This window comes from Cinclus cinclus, chromosome 13 (assembly GCF_963662255.1).
Source record: "Cinclus cinclus chromosome 13, bCinCin1.1, whole genome shotgun sequence".
Classification (NCBI taxonomy): Eukaryota; Metazoa; Chordata; class Aves; order Passeriformes; family Cinclidae; genus Cinclus; species Cinclus cinclus.
This window is the reverse complement of record NC_085058.1, coordinates 14,133,944-14,152,021: the sequence shown is the minus strand read 5'-3', so window position 1 is coordinate 14,152,021 and position 18,078 is coordinate 14,133,944. Positions and strand designations below refer to the sequence as shown.

The 18,078-nt window shown below is 42.6% G+C and overlaps 1 protein-coding gene across 1 annotated transcript in view; it reads left to right on the top strand.

The window, feature by feature from the left end:
- Window positions 1-17,179, top strand: part of ABHD2 (abhydrolase domain containing 2, acylglycerol lipase) — a 30,327-nt gene extending 13,148 nt beyond the window's left edge. Inside the window, exons 4-9 of the mRNA XM_062501146.1 lie at window positions 7,420-7,595; window positions 8,513-8,680; window positions 11,456-11,639; window positions 15,154-15,246; window positions 16,922-17,035; window positions 17,113-17,179. Coding sequence (XP_062357130.1) covers window positions 7,420-7,595; window positions 8,513-8,680; window positions 11,456-11,639; window positions 15,154-15,246; window positions 16,922-17,035; window positions 17,113-17,179 — 802 coding nt within the window. The remainder of the gene's footprint in view (window positions 1-7,419; window positions 7,596-8,512; window positions 8,681-11,455; window positions 11,640-15,153; window positions 15,247-16,921; window positions 17,036-17,112) is intronic.
- The last annotated feature ends 899 nt before the right edge of the window (window positions 17,180-18,078 follow it).

The following is an 18,078-nucleotide window of genomic DNA, read 5'->3' as shown; positions in this document are numbered from 1 at the left end:
GCTGGTGGGGTGAAAGAATAACTTTACCTGTTTCTGCTATCTGTGCAAGTGTTCAAAAATTCTTAGAGTAAACACTTGGATTTCACTTTCCCTTTATGGCACAATCCTCACCTCTGGTTTAATTCAGTGCATTGTAACTGTGGTGTCATTCAGTAAACCAAATGGTGGTGGATGAATAATTTAAGAACTTCGAATTGTAAAACTGCCTGAGATGGCTGTGTGCCAGCTACCTTGTAGATGCTAGTACTGGTTTTTACAGTTCTGTAAACTGCCAGAATTTTTAACATACCTGCCAAACATTGGGAGGCAAGAAAATCTGTCTTCCTAGAGTTCTTACCCCTTTTTCCATTCTTCTAACCCTGTCCAGCTCTTGTACTTTAGCTTATCAAGTGGAGTAGGATAATCAGACCCTTTTCCATTCAAATTGCTACTTTTTGTATGGAAGCTCTTGCAATTCAGCACAGCTGTTGGTGCCCTTGAGCACTTGGGTCTAACTGCTGTCCTTTTCCTGTCTTTCAAAAGGGTACAGAAAGTCCTTGGTCTGCTCTTATTCCTGTAGAAATGCAGTGCTGGCTTTTTGATTCATGAGGGTAAATTTGGTCAGTGCTTTCTGTACAAGGCTAGACACTTCTGGCTGTTTACAGTTTATTCTAACAAAGTGTGTGTATCTCTATTTCTGTAGAGATGTGGCACGTGTCATCTTTATCGAAAATAATTATCCTTGCTGTCTGCGCACTTTTTATCATCACTAAAGGCAAGCTCCTCAAAGACTGAGGCAAATGACTGTCAAGCCTGTTAGTAAACACTGTCAAAGATCCAGCCTAGATCCTTCTTATCCTTTGTTTGCACACCAACCTATGCTGGGTGAACAGGCTGCCTGGTACCAGAAGATTCTTTTACACTGTCACTGCTTTTCTCTTAGATGCAAGGAGATGAGTAGTCAGAAAAGCTGTCTTCAAGCTTTTCAGTGTTCTGTTCTTCCCCCTAATAGCAAGCAGTGTTTGATGCCTGTCAACTCCTAGGTGTTTTACTCTGGGAAGAACACTTCCAGGAGAATAATAAACTAGAAGAACAGTGTTACCCCTAAAGCTTTGGCAGGTGAACATGCTGAGAGGTAGAGGAAAATGGCAGCTCCCTGTTGGTAAGTTGATGCATTGACCTTGCAGAGAAGCAGCCTCAGGGGTCTGAGTTTTTGCTGGGTGCTGTGGCATTGGCAGCAGCCTTGTGTTCTCCAGCTCTTATCAGCAAGGAAGATTCTAAGTGCTGCAAATCCTCATGCTTTGTTTTGACTAAAATACTTCTTGTAGTCACTGGTGGGGGAGGAGGGGTGTGATGGGCACTTCACTAAATAGAAGCTTCTTAAGTGGTGGAGGTGGTTTAGCCAAGGAGGCCAGTCTGTCCTTTTAAATAGTTCTGACTTCATACAGGTGACTGTGGGCAGCAAACAAAAACACTTCTACTCAATTCGTTTCTTTTTTGAGACTCAGGGAATGTGGAAGCTCCATAACTTGCTTAAAGTTGTTGCAATTTTTTTCCTCATTGCATTGAGCAGTCTAGCTGAGCTGATAGGAAACAAAAGCTGTTTTCTACATATTTGGGGTCGAGGGTTGGACCCTGCAGATTTTTATATGAATTTCCTTGATTGGAATTCAGTTTGCATTTGTTAGCATCAAATAAAGGACAAGGCTCAAACAAAGTTTGACTTTTGTAAAACATTCTTTAAATACCTCCAAACTGTTCTGCAAAGGGGAAAAATAATTGCTTACCTGTTATAATGCAGGCAAAGGTTTAGTGTCCTGATATTGGCAAGTTGTAGGGTCTGTTTTCTCACCTTCAGTACCCAGTGTGCTATAGCACATAAAGGCCATGTAAGAGTTAATGTCTAAAGTGTTAATCTCCTCAGATGAAATGAAGCAATGCTCCATAAATAAGCCTGTTGCTGAACTTCCATTCCACTTCACATCTTTGAGGACCTGAATGCTGATGCCTGCTAATAAAAATAGCACAGTTTTTATGTGCTTTGTGTGAGCTGCTTATACAGCTGCTGCTTTCCTAAATTCCTGCATACTGGATTATGTATGTGCTCTAAAATGATAATCTGCTGCCTGAGAGCCACTAAACTTAATCTACAATTGCATGCTGGTATTGTTTTAAATATTAAAATGCTAGGAGAAATTTTTGGGAAAACCTAGGAATTGTCTTGTTCTTGTGTGCAGCCACCTATGAAGATGAGGCTGTGCTGCAGAGCTAAAATGCAGGTTTGGAGCTCAAACACTAGCATTGGTGAGCAGCTCTATGTCACTGGCTGTGAATTCACTTAGCCACTTAAGGGTGATGAACTCTATACTTGTTGGGCCATGTAAGTGACCTTCCATAATAAGTAACTACCATCCCCAGACCTGTTCTCCTGTCTGCCTTTTGTTGCTGAGTCCTGTTACTGAATGTTACAGGGCTGGTTACTGGAAGACATAACTGCTTCAAATATTTATCTTTATTCAGAGTGCTTGCTATTTATTGCAACTGACCAAATCCAAAGAGGGAAATGAAACAGTTAAAAGCCTTTGGGTCTGGAGAAAGCATAAAAAGCATTTCTGGTTCACGGAAATAAAAATCTCCATTTTTGGTACAACACAACTTTTTCTTTGGGTTTTTATCAGTACATGCTTGTCTGGGTTGTTATGCTGTCCTTGTCCTTGTGTTGAGACCTTGGCAAGAGGCCCTCCTGGCTGGTGTTCACTGCTCAGCTCCTGTCACCATAAAGCCACTGTTGCTTAACAGTGGAATGGTGTTTATGGACATAGTGTTCCTGGGCTTTTGTACATCTCGGAGCAGCTTCTCTGGAGTAGGACACTGAGGAATATGTGCTGAACCATCTCCATGCTGTGCTGGAGTAGTCTCTGCAGTACACTGCTTTTCAGAACCACTTCAATTTGTAGCAAACAAAGAGGAAGGAGTTGAAAATCTGTTGTGTCCTTGAACACTTTAATTGTTTCTACTGGTTATCAGTGCTGGAGGGAAGCCACCTGCTTTTCAGAAGGGGCCTTGTTTGGAAAACATGGTTAAATGTAGCAGTAATTATAGTTTTAGCATAAAATCTGAAGGACAGTACTCAAATGTTCCTTAGACTGAGTACTGCTTAGTTGCTCAGTCTGCATGGTTGTGTTTCCCTCTGTTGCATCCTGCTGAGCTTGTTTTCTTAAGGTAAACCACAAGAAGAATGCCCTGAGTTACATGCTCTTTTGTCTGGAGGATGATTGTTTTGGAGAGGCATCTTTTTTTTCAGCTGTTTACCAGGAGGAATGTTGACTTTACTACAAAACAATCTGTTCTAGCTCTTGCTATCATCGAGTAGTTAGGTTTTCTTCAGCTGGGTTGAGGATAGAAATGTCTCTGGAATTTTTATGCTTTTTTATGCTTTTCACATAATAGGCTTAAATAAAATTGATCTGATCTGTCCTTTCAGAGGGTAAAGTCTTTTTTCCACAATTCCTGGCAAGTTTTCTCCCTCACCAGTGTGGTATCATGCACCTTTAGGACTGAAGAGTTCTTTCCATGCTCTCTTCTTTGAATGGGTTTAGCAAAAGCAAGCTGAAAGTCCACACAAACCCTGTATAAAAAGATGACCCATCCTTCAGTCTTGTACAGTCTTGCACCATTAGGCTCAGTACTTGCTCTTGGAAGTTCTTGTAGACTTTGTCTCAGCAAAAGACTTAAGTCACATGAAGATTTCAAAAATAGATTTGCCTATTGGCAAGATGGAGGGTCAACAGAAATAGTGTGACAGGCAGATCATATGTCTGATTCTGCTATAGATTATAAGGGTACCTTGTCCTCAGCTGAGAACAGGTTTTACCTGCACTCAATAAAAGAGGGGAATCACTTACTGTAAGGCTTTTACAGGGTTTTGTAGTAGGTTAGATAGGCAACTTGTCTTGGTAAACAGAAGTAGTATTTTTATTAGCTGCTTGGTTTTGCATCAATCAGGTAAGGTAAGTTCTACTGTCTTAGTTTTTCACTGATAATACAAGATCTCTACTATCTGGGCAGCATTCTTCCCTTTTCCCTGTTAAGGTGTTGTGGTGTTCTATCTTCTGAGCCTGGATACTTAAGGGATGTATTTTGCCTCACAAGTTTGCTTAAAGGGTGATGGGCCTTAACAAAAAGATTGGTGAGATAAGAAGCTTCTCCCTGAACACTTGCATGTATTTCAGAGCTTCAACTGTTTTTCAGCTTTCCTAGTGCAAACTAGAAATATACAGATCTCTGCATCAGAGCACTATGCACATTACTCATGCTGAAGCCTGGCCTTTGAATATTTATCTAAAAGAATGTAGTTACTTTCAGAGTGACTAACACAAGCCATCTTTGCTGCAGGCAGCAATGCTTAAGCAGCTGACTTGAGTTAGCATCATAGAAGATAAGCTGGGCATTTTACTTGGTCCATAGGATGCTCAAACATTTGTGCATTCTGCAGGGAGGAGCAGTGAATGCTCCCTTGTCCATAGGATTTCAGTTTTAGCTTTGAGGGTAAACATGGAAATGGTAGTTGTCACTTGACCATCATTATGGATGGAACAAAAAGGAATCTGCCTTAAATAAAAAAACATGTCAAGGAAACTGCATGTGCTGTTTCCCTGTAAAAGCAGTATAAAGGTTTGATTTATTGTGGATTAGTACGTAGGTAATCTCCAGATGGGTTATGCAAGGATGAGTCTGGAGGGTTTTTTTTCTCCAAGAAACCATTAGTGCCCTGAAGAGGCAGGCTGTGGGAAGCAGTGCAGTCTTGGGAAGCTGTGTGCTTGAAACCAAATGCCTTTGTTTAATCTGTGGTAGTAGTGGTGGGGCTTTGAGGACTATTCTAATTTCATCTCCAGCATTGTCCTGTGGTATGTGCTGCTGCATCTGTTCCAGTGGATGGCTGTAATCTATAGCTGGAAACTAAACTGTAGATGAAACATGAGGATAGGATTGGTGCATGCAGAGATCCTTGATTTTTGGTTTGCTTATTTTTCATGGTAGTACTAATTAGTAATAGCTTTATAACTTAGCTGCTCTAGCTGTACAAATTGCTTTCCTGTTAGTCCTGTAGGGTAAGATTTGGGGATAGTATTTGATTTGAAAAGCACTGTATGGAAATAGAATCACCAAAACTTTCCAATGCATGTTCTCACCCATGATTAGAAACCCTGAAGCAATGTTGACGTAGGAGTCTCTTCTAAAAGACCTGCAAATTCTTATTATAGATTGTATTTGTCAGCTCCCCTCAGAAAGTGCTAGCAAACCCTATCTGTAAAGGATGTCTGTGGAAGAAAAAAGACAAAAAGCCAGTCAGGCACTGTCCAGTGTGGAGTATGGCTACTGGTATGAAGTGGTGGTACAGCAAATGACTGGGGTGAAGCCAGCTGTTTTTCCTTATGTTAGGAGAGCAGTGTCTCTTCCTTCTGGCATAATAGTTGTGTTCAAAAACCTTGCACTGAGCTGTATGTGACTTGAGCAGAACCATGCATAGTTCTTGTGCAGCCTGATTTAGTTTGACTGCCCTATCCCAATGGATATCTACCCTGAATTGTGAGAAGGGACCCACTGTCTGCTTTCCACCTCTAGCAGCTGTTGCAGAGGATGAGCTCGTTCAGCCTCTGGCACTGCTGGGAATCTGTGCTGTGGTACATTGTCCCTGGCAGGACCCAGTGCAGAGGTACTGGGCTGACAAAAGGGATGCTGTTCCTGGCCTTGCCTGGATCCTTTGAAAAGCTTTATAGTTGAGTGATCAAATCCAGAGTGCAATGATGGCTAATTTATAAGGTTGTGATCATCAGCTGGCAGCTTTTGCAACCTTTATTGAAGCAATATCTGCTTCTCCAGAAATCTGTTTTAGATCTCTTTGGGAACTGCACTTGCAAAAATGAGTGAAACTACATGTTACATTGCTTTGACTGTAAGAAGTGCCCCTCGTAGATGAGGGAAAAGAATGTGGAGAGAGAGGGCATACTGCTGCTCTTGTCTTGCTAAAGAACCCTCTATAGTTTTTATTTGATAGGAAGTATTTTTGGTGTTCAGGGGAAGAGGGAATTGTGGATATGACACATAAGAGCTGGCATGGGGAAAGGTCCAGCTCTGAGTAGGTAGTGTCAGAGCACAGAGGTAGGGTTTCTGTCACATTCTAGTGGATTATGGGCTGAAGTAGTGAATTTGAGTCCTGAGCTGCCTAGATTTTTGTGAACAGGGAAGAATACGTCTGCTTCATATGCTGTCTGAAAGTCAAAAGGAATAATTGCAGGAAGCCCTAAACACAGCAGGGAGGCAGTTGTTAATCCCTCAGGATCCAAGGTGAAGTCAGAAGCTCTCAAGCTTCTTCTGGATACTCTGCTCTGTGCACCAGAGACCACAGTTCTTTAATTGGAAATGTGTCCTTTGGGACTGCTGTTCTCCTCAACAATAAATCATTCATGCTTTCCTGTTCAGAGCTGATGTAACTCTCTTTTTCAAGGCGTTGGCTCAGTGTCCTTTACTGAGTGACCAGGTGACTTGCCCACATGGAGGTGGTGCTAGGGCACAGTATGTTTCCTGTTAAACCACTTGCAGCTCTGCTTGTGCTAAAAAAAATCTGATAACTAAGCCTTTAATACTTTCCAGCTCATGGCTGTGTTTCTCACATATCTTTTTTAGGGCCTGTTAGTCAGGAAAAGAGCAGCAATCTGCTTTGTCGCATAGCTTTAATATACCCTTGATAAGGATAAGTAATTGGTAGGTACACCCCTCTTACTCAAAGGGACTTATTACTCAGTAGTGTTTGGTCAGTCTTGATCGATTCTTTTAACACTGTCCCAACTCTTACCTAATTCTGAAAGGCAAAATCAGTCTGTACTGTGCTCTTTGCTTAATTTAGTAAAGCAGTTCTGTGTAAAATGGTCCCAACTAGTATGTGTTGGGGCTTTCAATTTTCTGGAATTTGGTGTGAATCCTGTTGTTTCTGCCACTGGCTTGTACAGTCAAATGCTTAGACAAGTTCATGTGGCACGACCCAGGAGGCTTCAGTGTTTCAATTAAATCAGATTTACAGCACTGTACAGTTCTGCAGGTCACGTTGGTTGGCAACGCGCAGTCCTAATCTCACCAAGGCACAATGCCTCTGTGTTTAGTGAGAAGCATTTGTTGCTCTAACATCTCAATATAGGGAATGTCTGGGTTTTGGCTTCTGCTGTTGCTATCAGTGCTGGTTCTTCAGCTTTGAGTGTGTTTTTGGTCTCTCCTCTTGTGTAAGGCTGCAAAGATCACTGCTGCCAGTTCAGTCAGAGCAAAAACAATTCCATATTTGTTACTATATTTGGGGCTGGTGAGAGAATTGTTATGGGAGTGCTTGTGTGTTCTCAAGGGCTCGTTAACACAGCAGAGGTAAGCAATTAAATTACTGCCTTTCAGGTACATTCCACCCCTCATCTGGGGAAAGAGTGGACATATCCAGACAGCTCTTTATGGAAAAATGGGGAGGGTGAGATCACCACATCCATATGGACTTCGCAAGTACCTCACAATGCCAGATGGAGCAACAGCCACCTTTGATCTCTTTGAGCCACGCTCTGAGCACTGCACTGGAGGTCAGTCAAACAGCTGCTGGCTGCATCAAGCTGCCAGCCTTGATTCTGTACTTTGGGGGACAGATGAGGATAAAGCCCATGGTTCCCTTTCGGCCCTCAGAAAAAGTAGATTTCTTTTTTGAAACTGTCAGTGTTGAGATCTTCATGGTATGATGCTCTGCTAGAACAGTTGCTGTTATCTTTATTGCTGAAGAGAATCTGAGCAGTGCTTTTCTAATGAGATAAAAATTCAGTGGCTAGGGCTAGTAATGTTGGAGCTTTGTACATGAGTTACAGTTAATTTGAAGTGCATATGATAATCCTGGATGTAATTTACTGTGCTTACTTGAATTACAGCAATTACTTTCTTGGTTGATGAAATGATATCTTGTTAAGCTAGTGAACAGTGTCAGCAGATCAAATATCATTAGATTAGCCACAAAGTAGATGATGGTTAATGTCAGCTGATCAGAATGTCTGTGCTTAGCAGAGCTTCATTTGGAAGATCTGTATTACACCCAGCTCTAGGAGGGAAATGAGGGAGAAATAGCATAACCAGTCTACTCAAGAGTGCTGGGCTCCACAGCTTTCATGCACGTCAGTCACAACAGGCTGTCAGAAGGCAGAACATGTGTAACAACAAAAGTGTCCTTCAGACACAAGAATGTACTCTTGGTCTCTAGGCAGTGCCTGGAGATCTGTTTGCCCAGCTTTCCCTGAAGTTAAAAACTGTTCATCTCCCATAGCATGAATTACTTTTTCACATCTGTAGGACTAGAGCTGCTGGTCTCCTGTCCCATACAGGATTTTTGGCAGACTAGTAGGAATTCTAGCTTGCTTGTGGTAGGTGGTTTCCCACGGATCTGAAATGGAAACCTTCTGACTCTCTTGATTTGCATGAAGTGACATTTACTTAACTTCCCTCTCTTTGAGCCCAGACGATGTCACGATGGTGATCTGCCCGGGGATTGCTAACCACAGTGAGAAGCAGTACATCCGCACCTTTGTTGACTATGCCCAGAAAAATGGGTACAGATGTGCTGTCCTGAATCACTTGGGAGCCCTGCCAAACATTGAGCTCACTTCACCACGGATGTTCACCTATGGTAGGTACTTCCTGACACCTGGGAAACTTACTTTCAAGCTTGTGGAATTTCTAGGGATTGATCAGCCTCCTTCAGGGTCGCAAACTGCTGTACCCCACTGGGGGTAAAACAGTTTTGTACTGTTTCTTAAGAATTAAACTGAACTCAGATTGAATAAAGAGAGGAGGCTAATACTAAATTCACTTCTGTCTCTTCTGCCAGCTTTTACACATCAAGGAGGCATTTTTTGGTAAGAGAACTTTTTGGGGGAAAGAAACCCTTCTGTGCCTGCTTGGAGCCTGTCTGAATGATTTTAGTGATACTGAATTTGCCAGTTTCATGGAATGTGCAACAAACCTTCTCTGAAGGATAAATGCCACTTCTGAGGCTTTGTAAAATGCTACCTGAGAAGAGTTTGTACCAGCATATCAAGAAAGTAAATTTGTATCTTAGGAGGGACACCTGAAGATTTGCTCCTGGATGTAACACAAGCCCACAACTGCAGGAGTTCAGGATATGAAAGTAAAGCTACAGCAGTGGTAGTGCTTAACTACCCTGATTATGGCTTTCACCTTGAGTATAAGGAAATATTTCTTAACCTAGAAATTAAAAGGAATAAATTATTTGGAACTGTGTCAAGGGTGACTCCAGCTAGTCTTAATTGCCCTTTTGGTGAGTAATGTGATCTTTGTAGAATGGGGCCTCTGCCTGTGACCTAATCTGCTGGTTCCTAAGCCATCATCTCCCTCTTTTACTGTAAGTATCTAAAGGTACCCTGTCAAATGTGTTTAGCAGATTTGTGTTAGGTTTTATTTTTTAAAGTTAGCTAAGTTAGTGCTTAGATTTTGGATTAACAGAATATTTATCTCGAACAGATAAATTGTCAAAACAGAAATACTGAGATGCCAAGTCTGGCAGGCAAATAGGCTGTAACACTTTGTTTGTTTTAGAATTATTAAATATATTCCTTTTTGGGAAACACTCAGGAAGACCAAATACCCTCATTTGTAATGAGGCTCTAGGCTATTAATAGCTGCAAGACTACCATGTCTTGAAAACTAAATTTGTCCTTGTTAAAGCATTTGCTCTTTTGATGAAAGTTAAGAGTTTACTTTCATGGAGCTTTGCTTCAGGCCTTAGGATGTTATTCTGTAGAGCATCTCTTGAGACATACCTTTCAGAGTATTTTATAGCCTTGGAAAGGGCAAAGAATGCCTAGCACTTCCTTTGAGTAAGACAGTAAATCATTTGGTGGAGTTGCTTGTTAAATAAAGTCCCAGCAAGTCCAGTAGACTTTACTCTGCCTCCTACCCAAATAACTCAGTGCCCTTTCAGCTTTGTTGTCTTTGAGGCATACTTGATGAGAAGCAAGTAGCCTAAATTTGGAATTTGCTGAATCCCAGCGTCTATATCAAGTTTGACCTGTTGCTTTTCTAGTTTTGGATTTCTGAGTTGCCCTGAAATCATGAAGGTCAAACACTAAAGTATTTTGACTGCTGGCTTCTTCCAGAGGAAACCAGAGCAGTGCAGAATTTGTTGTCTTGAAGATTGCTCATTGAGAATGTTCACAAGGTAGTTCCAAAACCCTGCTGAAACAGCCAGGAGTTTGCTGATCCAGTGAAGCAAACAAGCCCTGGTGCTCAGTTTACTCTAGAACTGGGTAAAGCTGGAGTCTGATGTCTACTGTGGATGGTACAGCTAGGCTGGGGGCACAGTGGAGCAGTGTTAGATTAGTACAGGGTGGAATGCTGGAATCCTAGTATTTCTCTCTCTGGGCTTAGTTCCACAGGATAGAGCTGAGTTTCTGACTCAGGACAGGAAGAAACATCTGGAGCTCTGTTTCTGTTGTTCATGTGTTGCCTTCTGTGGTTTGCAGCCTTAAATCCAAAGGGAAGGTTAACGAGCTGCATAAACAGCTGATATCAGTGTATTAATGCCATCATTATTGCAGCTGCTTCTCCATATCTCCTTTTCCCATGCTCACAAGCAGGAGAAAAAGTTGAAGGTGCTCAGATTGTGGAGCCCTTTGAGTCTGTCAGACAACTGGAAGATGCCAGAAACTGGATCCCTCAGTGCCTCTGCAGCCTGTGGGATGCAAGTGGGACAGTGGAACAGATCTGTATAGAGACACTTAACTACTCTCCTGATGTGGGGATACCCTTGTGTCTTTCTTGGAGCTGCAGTATCTTTACCTGTTCACTGGTTGTAACCAGTGGGTTACAAAGGGTTGAATACCTCTGCTTAAACCCTTCTCCCTGATTCCAGAGATCACCTGCTTAGTCAGGCTCTGCAGTGGTCTGCTGGGAACTCTTCCTGACAAGACACTTTTTTTCTTCCTCACAGCAGGATGGGTTTAGGGATCCTAGGGATCCATAGTCGTCTTGCTAAAAACAAAGGAGAACTGCATTCCAAATACACCACTTCACTTCAGAAGTAGCAAACTGTCTCAGGAAAGTAATGATGTGTGGTGCTCTTGCCTGTTAATATCAAGCGCAGAATTGCTGGACTCTGCTTCTTAAAGCTGTTTTAGAAATGGAGAGTTTTGATTGTGATGCTAACTGTTGCCACGATTTTTAAGCAACTAAATTTCATCTTGCTTTGACACTATCAGAACTAAGCGTGAGCTAAGCTCAACAGGACTCACAGATGTATGAACACATGTGAATCAGAGCTGTTAAAACCTTAAGGCTATTGAAAAGTCAGGGTAAGAAGCTGAATTCAAAGCATGCAACTGAAGCTTCAGGTGAGAATTTAAATATATTAGATAATGTTTTTTAACTTGGTTCTTCTTTTTAGGGTGCACCTGGGAATTTGGTGCCATGGTGAATTACATCAAGAAGACCTACCCTCAGACCCAGCTGGTTGTTGTGGGCTTCAGCCTGGGTGGAAACATAGTGTGCAAATACCTGGGAGAGAGCCAGACCAACCAGGAGCGAGTCCTGTGCTGTGTCAGCGTGTGCCAGGGGTACAGTGCACTGAGGTGGGTCTGGAGCCTTCTCCATGCTTCTCTTCTGGGAGTGCAGGAGTGGGCAGATCTTTGGAAGGGCAAGGTGAAGATGGGTGTTTCTCTTGCACTGAACTGCTGTGGCAGACTGAGTATGTAGGACGGCACCCTCCTGAAGGAGCACCTGAAGCTTTGTTGATTTGCAAGCACAAGTGAACTTTGTCAGCAATGCAAACAGGTTTTGTGTGCCTGCCCAGGTACATGCTGGCAGCTTCTGGACTGTGGGTGTGATGCTGTCTCTGTGATGCTGTCTCATGGCTACAGTGTCCTAAGAGGAGGCATTCCCTGTGCAGTCCTGGTTTAATTAACCAGGCAGGCTGGGCAGTGTAACCAGCTGCTGAACTGATGCCAGGTTTGCAAGCAATAGTTTACACTGTCTCATCATTCTGAGAAATATCCCATGGTTCTTAATAACTTGTTTGGCTTCAGTGTGCAGTTTGATCTGGCAGCTCTTACCTGGGGAGACTGGAAAGACACAGTGCAGTCTGTCAGTCTGTGCTCCCCTATTAGTGTGTGTCACTGAAACAGTGCTGTGGGCTGATCAGGGGATGGAGAGGTGCTTTCAACTGTATTATAGGAGTGGGGAAGGGAGAGAGGAAGAGTATTACAGCCCTTAAGTCTGAAAATATTAATGTCTTCCCACCTGGAAGCCAAGGCTGTGGCACTTTAGGAGCTGTGATGGCTTCACTTGCATATACTGATGGGGGGGTGGTCCAGGCACAGCAGTGCTGCTTGAAAACTAGACTCAACTAATGTACTTCAACTTTTCCATGTATGCACAACTTTTAATGAAGATTAAAACACTAACTGGCTAAGCTGTTGTTTTCACTTTTTGCTGTCTGTTCAGATGGACAGTTAAGGTGTAGCAGACTCTGCAGTCAGTTTTGAGCCATGAGACTACTTACAAGGCAAAAGGGACTGTTGAGACTCAGGTATTTGGGTCAAGATCCTTCGGGCTGATATGAATAGGAAAACTGTGGCCAATCTGTGAGGGGCTTATTATGGAATTCAGCCTCACAGCCTGGTCAGGGTAGCTGGAACTTGATGCTGATGATGCTCTGCCTGTGTAGGGACCAGTTTGTTATTGAGCAGTCTAAAGACACCTTTTATGAATCTGGCTCTTAGAGTTAAAAGCAAAGAGCTTTTCTGGAAGCATGAAGATGTGAGTAAAAGCTTGATATGCATATAATATTCCAGCTATCTAATCAGTTTTGAGGTCAGATGTGACTACTGCTAAAAGTGTATGATCTGCTGCTAGTTCACACCCTTAAAATCTGAACAGATGCTGCAGGAACAGCTGTTCTGTTTTGTTTCAAGTAAAATGTTCTTAGCTGTCTTGAGGTTCTGGCATAGAGCACAGAGCATCCTTTTGAAGCCAGCTCCTTAATTGCAACCATCAGACAGGGTTTGCAGGGATAATATCTGGCTGAGGTCCACTTGGTTCATCTTCTACAATTATGCAATATTGTATTCCTGATCTCCAAAATGCTGTTGTGAGTAATGCTTTTATGCTTGTATGGCAAGGACAACCTGATTAACAATTCTCCACTTGGATATTTGTGTGGAAAAACAACTAGCTGGGTCTTTCCCACCCCCCCCCCCCCCCCCCCCAGTTTAATGCACCCCATCGTGTAGGCTGTTTGGATTATTGAGCTCTTGCCTCCACCTGCTGGGTAAACATCTCCTAGCAAACCTCCTGCCACAAAACATCTGCTCTGTATTACTGGACAGCCAGCAGGAAGGCTTTCCAGGTCTTATCTCCCAAATATCTGCATCTGCTCTAAGTGCTAATTAGCTGAAGAAATAGAGAAAAGCAACATCTACTGAGCAAGAAACAGGAGGAGGGAGGGTCTTGTGCCCTGGTTATAGAAGTGGGGAAGGAGGAGGTCCAAAAGCCCCTCCAGGTAGAATGGTGAAGCCATTGCCTTCCTGGGCTTGGTCTGGTGCATTAGATTAGCTGCCTTCAGGGCTATGTGGAAGTGGATTACCCTGGTAACCCGACCAGTTGGGTATTTTTTTATATTGGCTTGTCCAGCATTTATTCCCCAAATAACTTTCATAAGTGAAGGGAAAAAAGTTTTAGTGAGCAAGGGTGAAGCAGGATCTCAAGTAGGAAAGCCTTTCCAGAGCAACAGCAATACTAGGATCTGCCAGAAGAATGAGACCTTTAGTTTAACGAATTAACACAGAGTCTAGGGAATGTGTTCCCTCAGGCTAAACAGGGACAGGTCTCTTTATTCCTTAATCTCTGCCTGCATAGGCTTGATTCTGCTTCTTTATCTTGTGGAATGAATCTTCACCATAGCTACAGGCTGTGGGGAAGAAACCTCAGCTCTGAAACCTGGGCAGTCCTCAAAATCCTGGAAGGTGCCTGTAGTATATTTTTTAATGCTTGCAGCTCTTCATATTAAGAGTACTACTGTACACGGCAGGGAAATGTAGTAGCTTTAACATCAAACATGTTCTAATAACTTAATAGGTTTGCTTGGAAAACATTTGTGAAGAAAGAAATGTGCATTTTCCTATCTTCTTTCATTCCCTGACCCTGGCATAAATGTGGTAGTTATAGCCTGGCTAGACAAAAAGCTGTAATGAGTTTTCCTTTTTTTTAAATCCATATTCTCCAGCATGGCTAATTACAAGAGAACTGCTTGCTCCTGCCTGGTAGGGGACTTGCAGGCTAGAGCTTGGAAGGTCATGCTAAATCTACAGTAGTTCTCATGCTATGTTAACGTTTAAGTGGTAGGAGAGCTTCAGCAGCTGAAACTGCTCCCAGCATTCTTCAGTCTCCCAGTAAACGATAATGTGTTCCCTCAGTAACAGCAAACCCTGCTAGGAGTAAAGCTCTAACCTGCCCATGACCCTGCATAGCAAAGGAGTGCTGCTATCTGGCAGAGCTCACACAACTCTGGATGGCTTAAATTCTGTTTTACCAACAGATAAGCTGTGAAGTGCTCTTCTGCTTTGAGAATAGGTAAAGGCTTCAACTCAGATGCTACTTGCAGCTGCAACTAGTATTTATTCCTACAGTTCCTGCCAATGAAATGAAATAACAATATCTGTACATATTGGAAACATCTGCACAAATTATTCTCTGCAGAGCTGTATTACACAATAGACAACACTGTTGAGCAACAGGTTTTAGCCCATTCCTTGAAAGTCCCATTGTGTAAATTGCATTCAGCTTCTGCAAAGGGATACTAAAATCCTCTTGTCAATGTTACAGATCTTGATTGATGGCTCTTAAATGTTCTGATCAAAACTGCTAATTGCATGGTGCAAAATGACACTGCAAATCTGTTTTCTGATGCTAACAGACTTTGTCAAAGTGGAAGTCATTTCCTGGAAAAGGTTAAGCTGTGGCAGGGAAGGCCTGGAGGTTTGTTTACACAGCCCCCAGGCTGCCATAAGATGTTAACAGTGTATTAATCTGATCTTTCAAGAGCTCCATTAACAGCTTTGTTTGTTCTGCCCCTGTGTTTTTTTCTAGGGCACAGGAAACCTTCATGCAGTGGGATCATTGTAGGAGATTTTATAACTTCCTCATGGCAGATAACATGAAGAAGATCATCCTTTCTCACAGGTACTGCAGTACATCACTCACACTGACAGTATTGATTGGGTCAATTGCTATATTGGATTTGTCTGCCTGGTCCTTTAAAACAGGACTCCTGAAAGGTTTAGGCCAAGTTCCTTGGTAGATATTTAGATGAACCAGCAGTGAAGGGTGAGCCCGTGTCAATCTCATTTTATTGTGAAATAGACAAAGAACCTTTGGACATCTTGTTAGAAGAAAGACATCGTTGTCTTTTTGTGTTCTGTGTAAACTTGCTTAATGAATAAACAAGATATGCACAAGAAGGCATTGTAATCGGACTTGAAGGTGGAGTGTTCTGCATCTGTTTCACTTCTAGCCCAAGAATTCCCTACTGAAGGAGCCTCTTGTTCTGCCACCTACCTGAGGTAGGACTAATCTTATAGATCTGCTGTATGGAGTTGCTGCTTATCAAATAAGCAAATAGTCAAACCTGTAGCTCTGGCTTCTAGCTGTTCCTCTAGAAAGAGCATGTAGCCAGCAAAACACTTAATAGTGCTGTTCCTGAAGTGCAAGTGTACTGTAAGGGTCCTTGTGCTGCTGTTGCTGATCAGAGGCTCTTGCATAACAACGAAATCTGTGTGCTAAACAGGTGACATGCTCAGTGTTGGTGTTTTCCCCATCAAAAGTTCTCTGGGTGGTACTTTCTAGGCAAGCAAATACCTCATCTGTGTGTACTGGATGTTGCCTGACTGAGGGGAAAGGAGGGAAATAATCTTAAGACCTATTTCACTGAAGGAGCATGTGTCACTTCAGACTTCTGGCTCTTTGTTTATACTCTTCTGCAGTATGAAACACTTGTAGGAGGGTAACCAGTGTAGGATGATCCACATAATTAATTCAAGGTTTACAAATATTTAGACAACTTGAACAAATGTGACGTGAAGTTAGGTAAGCTCCCATTAAAAGGTACTTAAATTTTTAACCCAGAAAAAGCTGGTGCTGGTTTTAAGGGAAGTGTATTAAGTAAACTTTTTCCATAATTACTTGTGCTCTACCTTGCCCAAATCAAACCTAGCCTCCTTCCTGCTCTGCACTGCAGCTGCCTCTCAAAGGGAGTAAAAATCCCTTTTCAACTTGTCTTTCGTGCTGTTTGTTAGGGAAGAAGTTTGTTCTGGTAGAGAAACACATCCTCCCTTGAGGGCAATACCCAGTTATGATAATTGTCCATAGTAAATAGCTTTCTGCTAAGGTAATACCCCGAGTAATTTCTGTGTGTGAGGTAGCCTGAAGTCTGTGCTGGGGAGGTGGTTTAGAACCAGATGGTGCATGAGATGCTATGCCCAGCATTGCTGGTGCTCTCACCCAAACCACCCACAGGTCTGGTCTGATGCCAAAGAACCCTCCCTCTGACATGTAACCTCTAGTCCAAACACCCTTAGTGCTCTCTGGTCTGGGAAGTTTCAAGAGGGCCCCCTCATGCAGTTTTTCAGTAGATAAGGAAAACATTTTTTCCTACAAGAGGGCTGCTAGGGTTTGTTATGTCTTGCTGCAAAGGTAGGTGGACAAATAAGCTGTTCTTGCTCCCAATAACGTCTCGTGTTTATGTAGCCCCCTTTTAATCTAATCTTGTCAGATTTGGTAAACTCAGTTGTCCTTGAACTGGTCATGGTTTTGCTGCCCTTGTGTTATTTGGATGTAATTCTTGATGTCGTTCTTCTAGGCAAGTTCTTTTTGGAGATAACAACACAAAGAAGCCACAAAACCTGTCAGATACTGATCTGGGCAAGCTCTATACAGCAACGTCACTTATGCAGATTGATGATAATGTTATGAGGTATGAAGGGCAATTCTGCTCCCCTATAGAACTCCCTTCCCAGTGATGCTCTTGCATGCCTCTTCCTATGCTTGTAGGAGTCTGCTGAACTACAGTGAACACAACTCCAAATTCTTACTTGCCTCCACATTAAAGAAAACTTAGCGGGGGGGGGGGGGGGGGGGGAACAACAAACACCAACTTACTGTTTACTCACAGCTTCTTTAAAATCATCTAGGACACATTTATTGGTAGCACCTGAACCTGGAGCCTTCCCTAAGGTAGGAAGAGGCCAGCTCTGCTGCCAAGCTCTAGCAGCAAAAAAGGGGAATGTGGAAAGCAGCTCAGAAGTGCTCATGGATTTCCTTAGCTCAGTTTGGAAAATCTTCTCCCTATAAAATGCTGCTATTTTCTCAATACACAATAGAGCTGGCTGAGATAATGCAGCCTTTGTCATACCAACACCTAATTAAGTGCTCTGCTTTAATAAGCACTTACTTACTGCCTTGTCCTTGACAGCAATACAGCACTTTAACAGGCAGTGTTCTTACCATGGCATATTCTGTATCAGGCATTGACCCCTTTTCAAAATAAAGATGTCAAGTGTTAGCTAAGAAGTTACAACACTTTTAGCAAACTGGGAGTATGGTTGGCTGCTTAAAAAAAAAGTTCCTTGGGAACTATCCCTGCTTGTCCCCCATCTTGAGGGCTTTCTAGTTTGGACCAACAGCTATATTGTCACATATATAAAAAAGGCACTTGAATATGGGCTCACTGAATTCTTAGTTTGGGATGGTGTGAAGTGATTTGGCAAAGCAATGGGACCGCAGTGAATTCTGGGGGACTTGTCCAGTAAGTTTGAGGTTTATAAGCTGTGCTGGGTTTATATTTGAAAAGACTTTAAGGGAACAATGAACGAGAGCCTAACTTTTTGTTCATGTGTACAATAAAGTGAAGTGGGGTGTTTTCAAAGAAACACCTGAAGGCTGCTGGTCTTCAGTTGGCATGTTTGACTTGCCCATGCTCTCAATATGTTTGAGAAGGCACAAAAACTATCAAGGCAT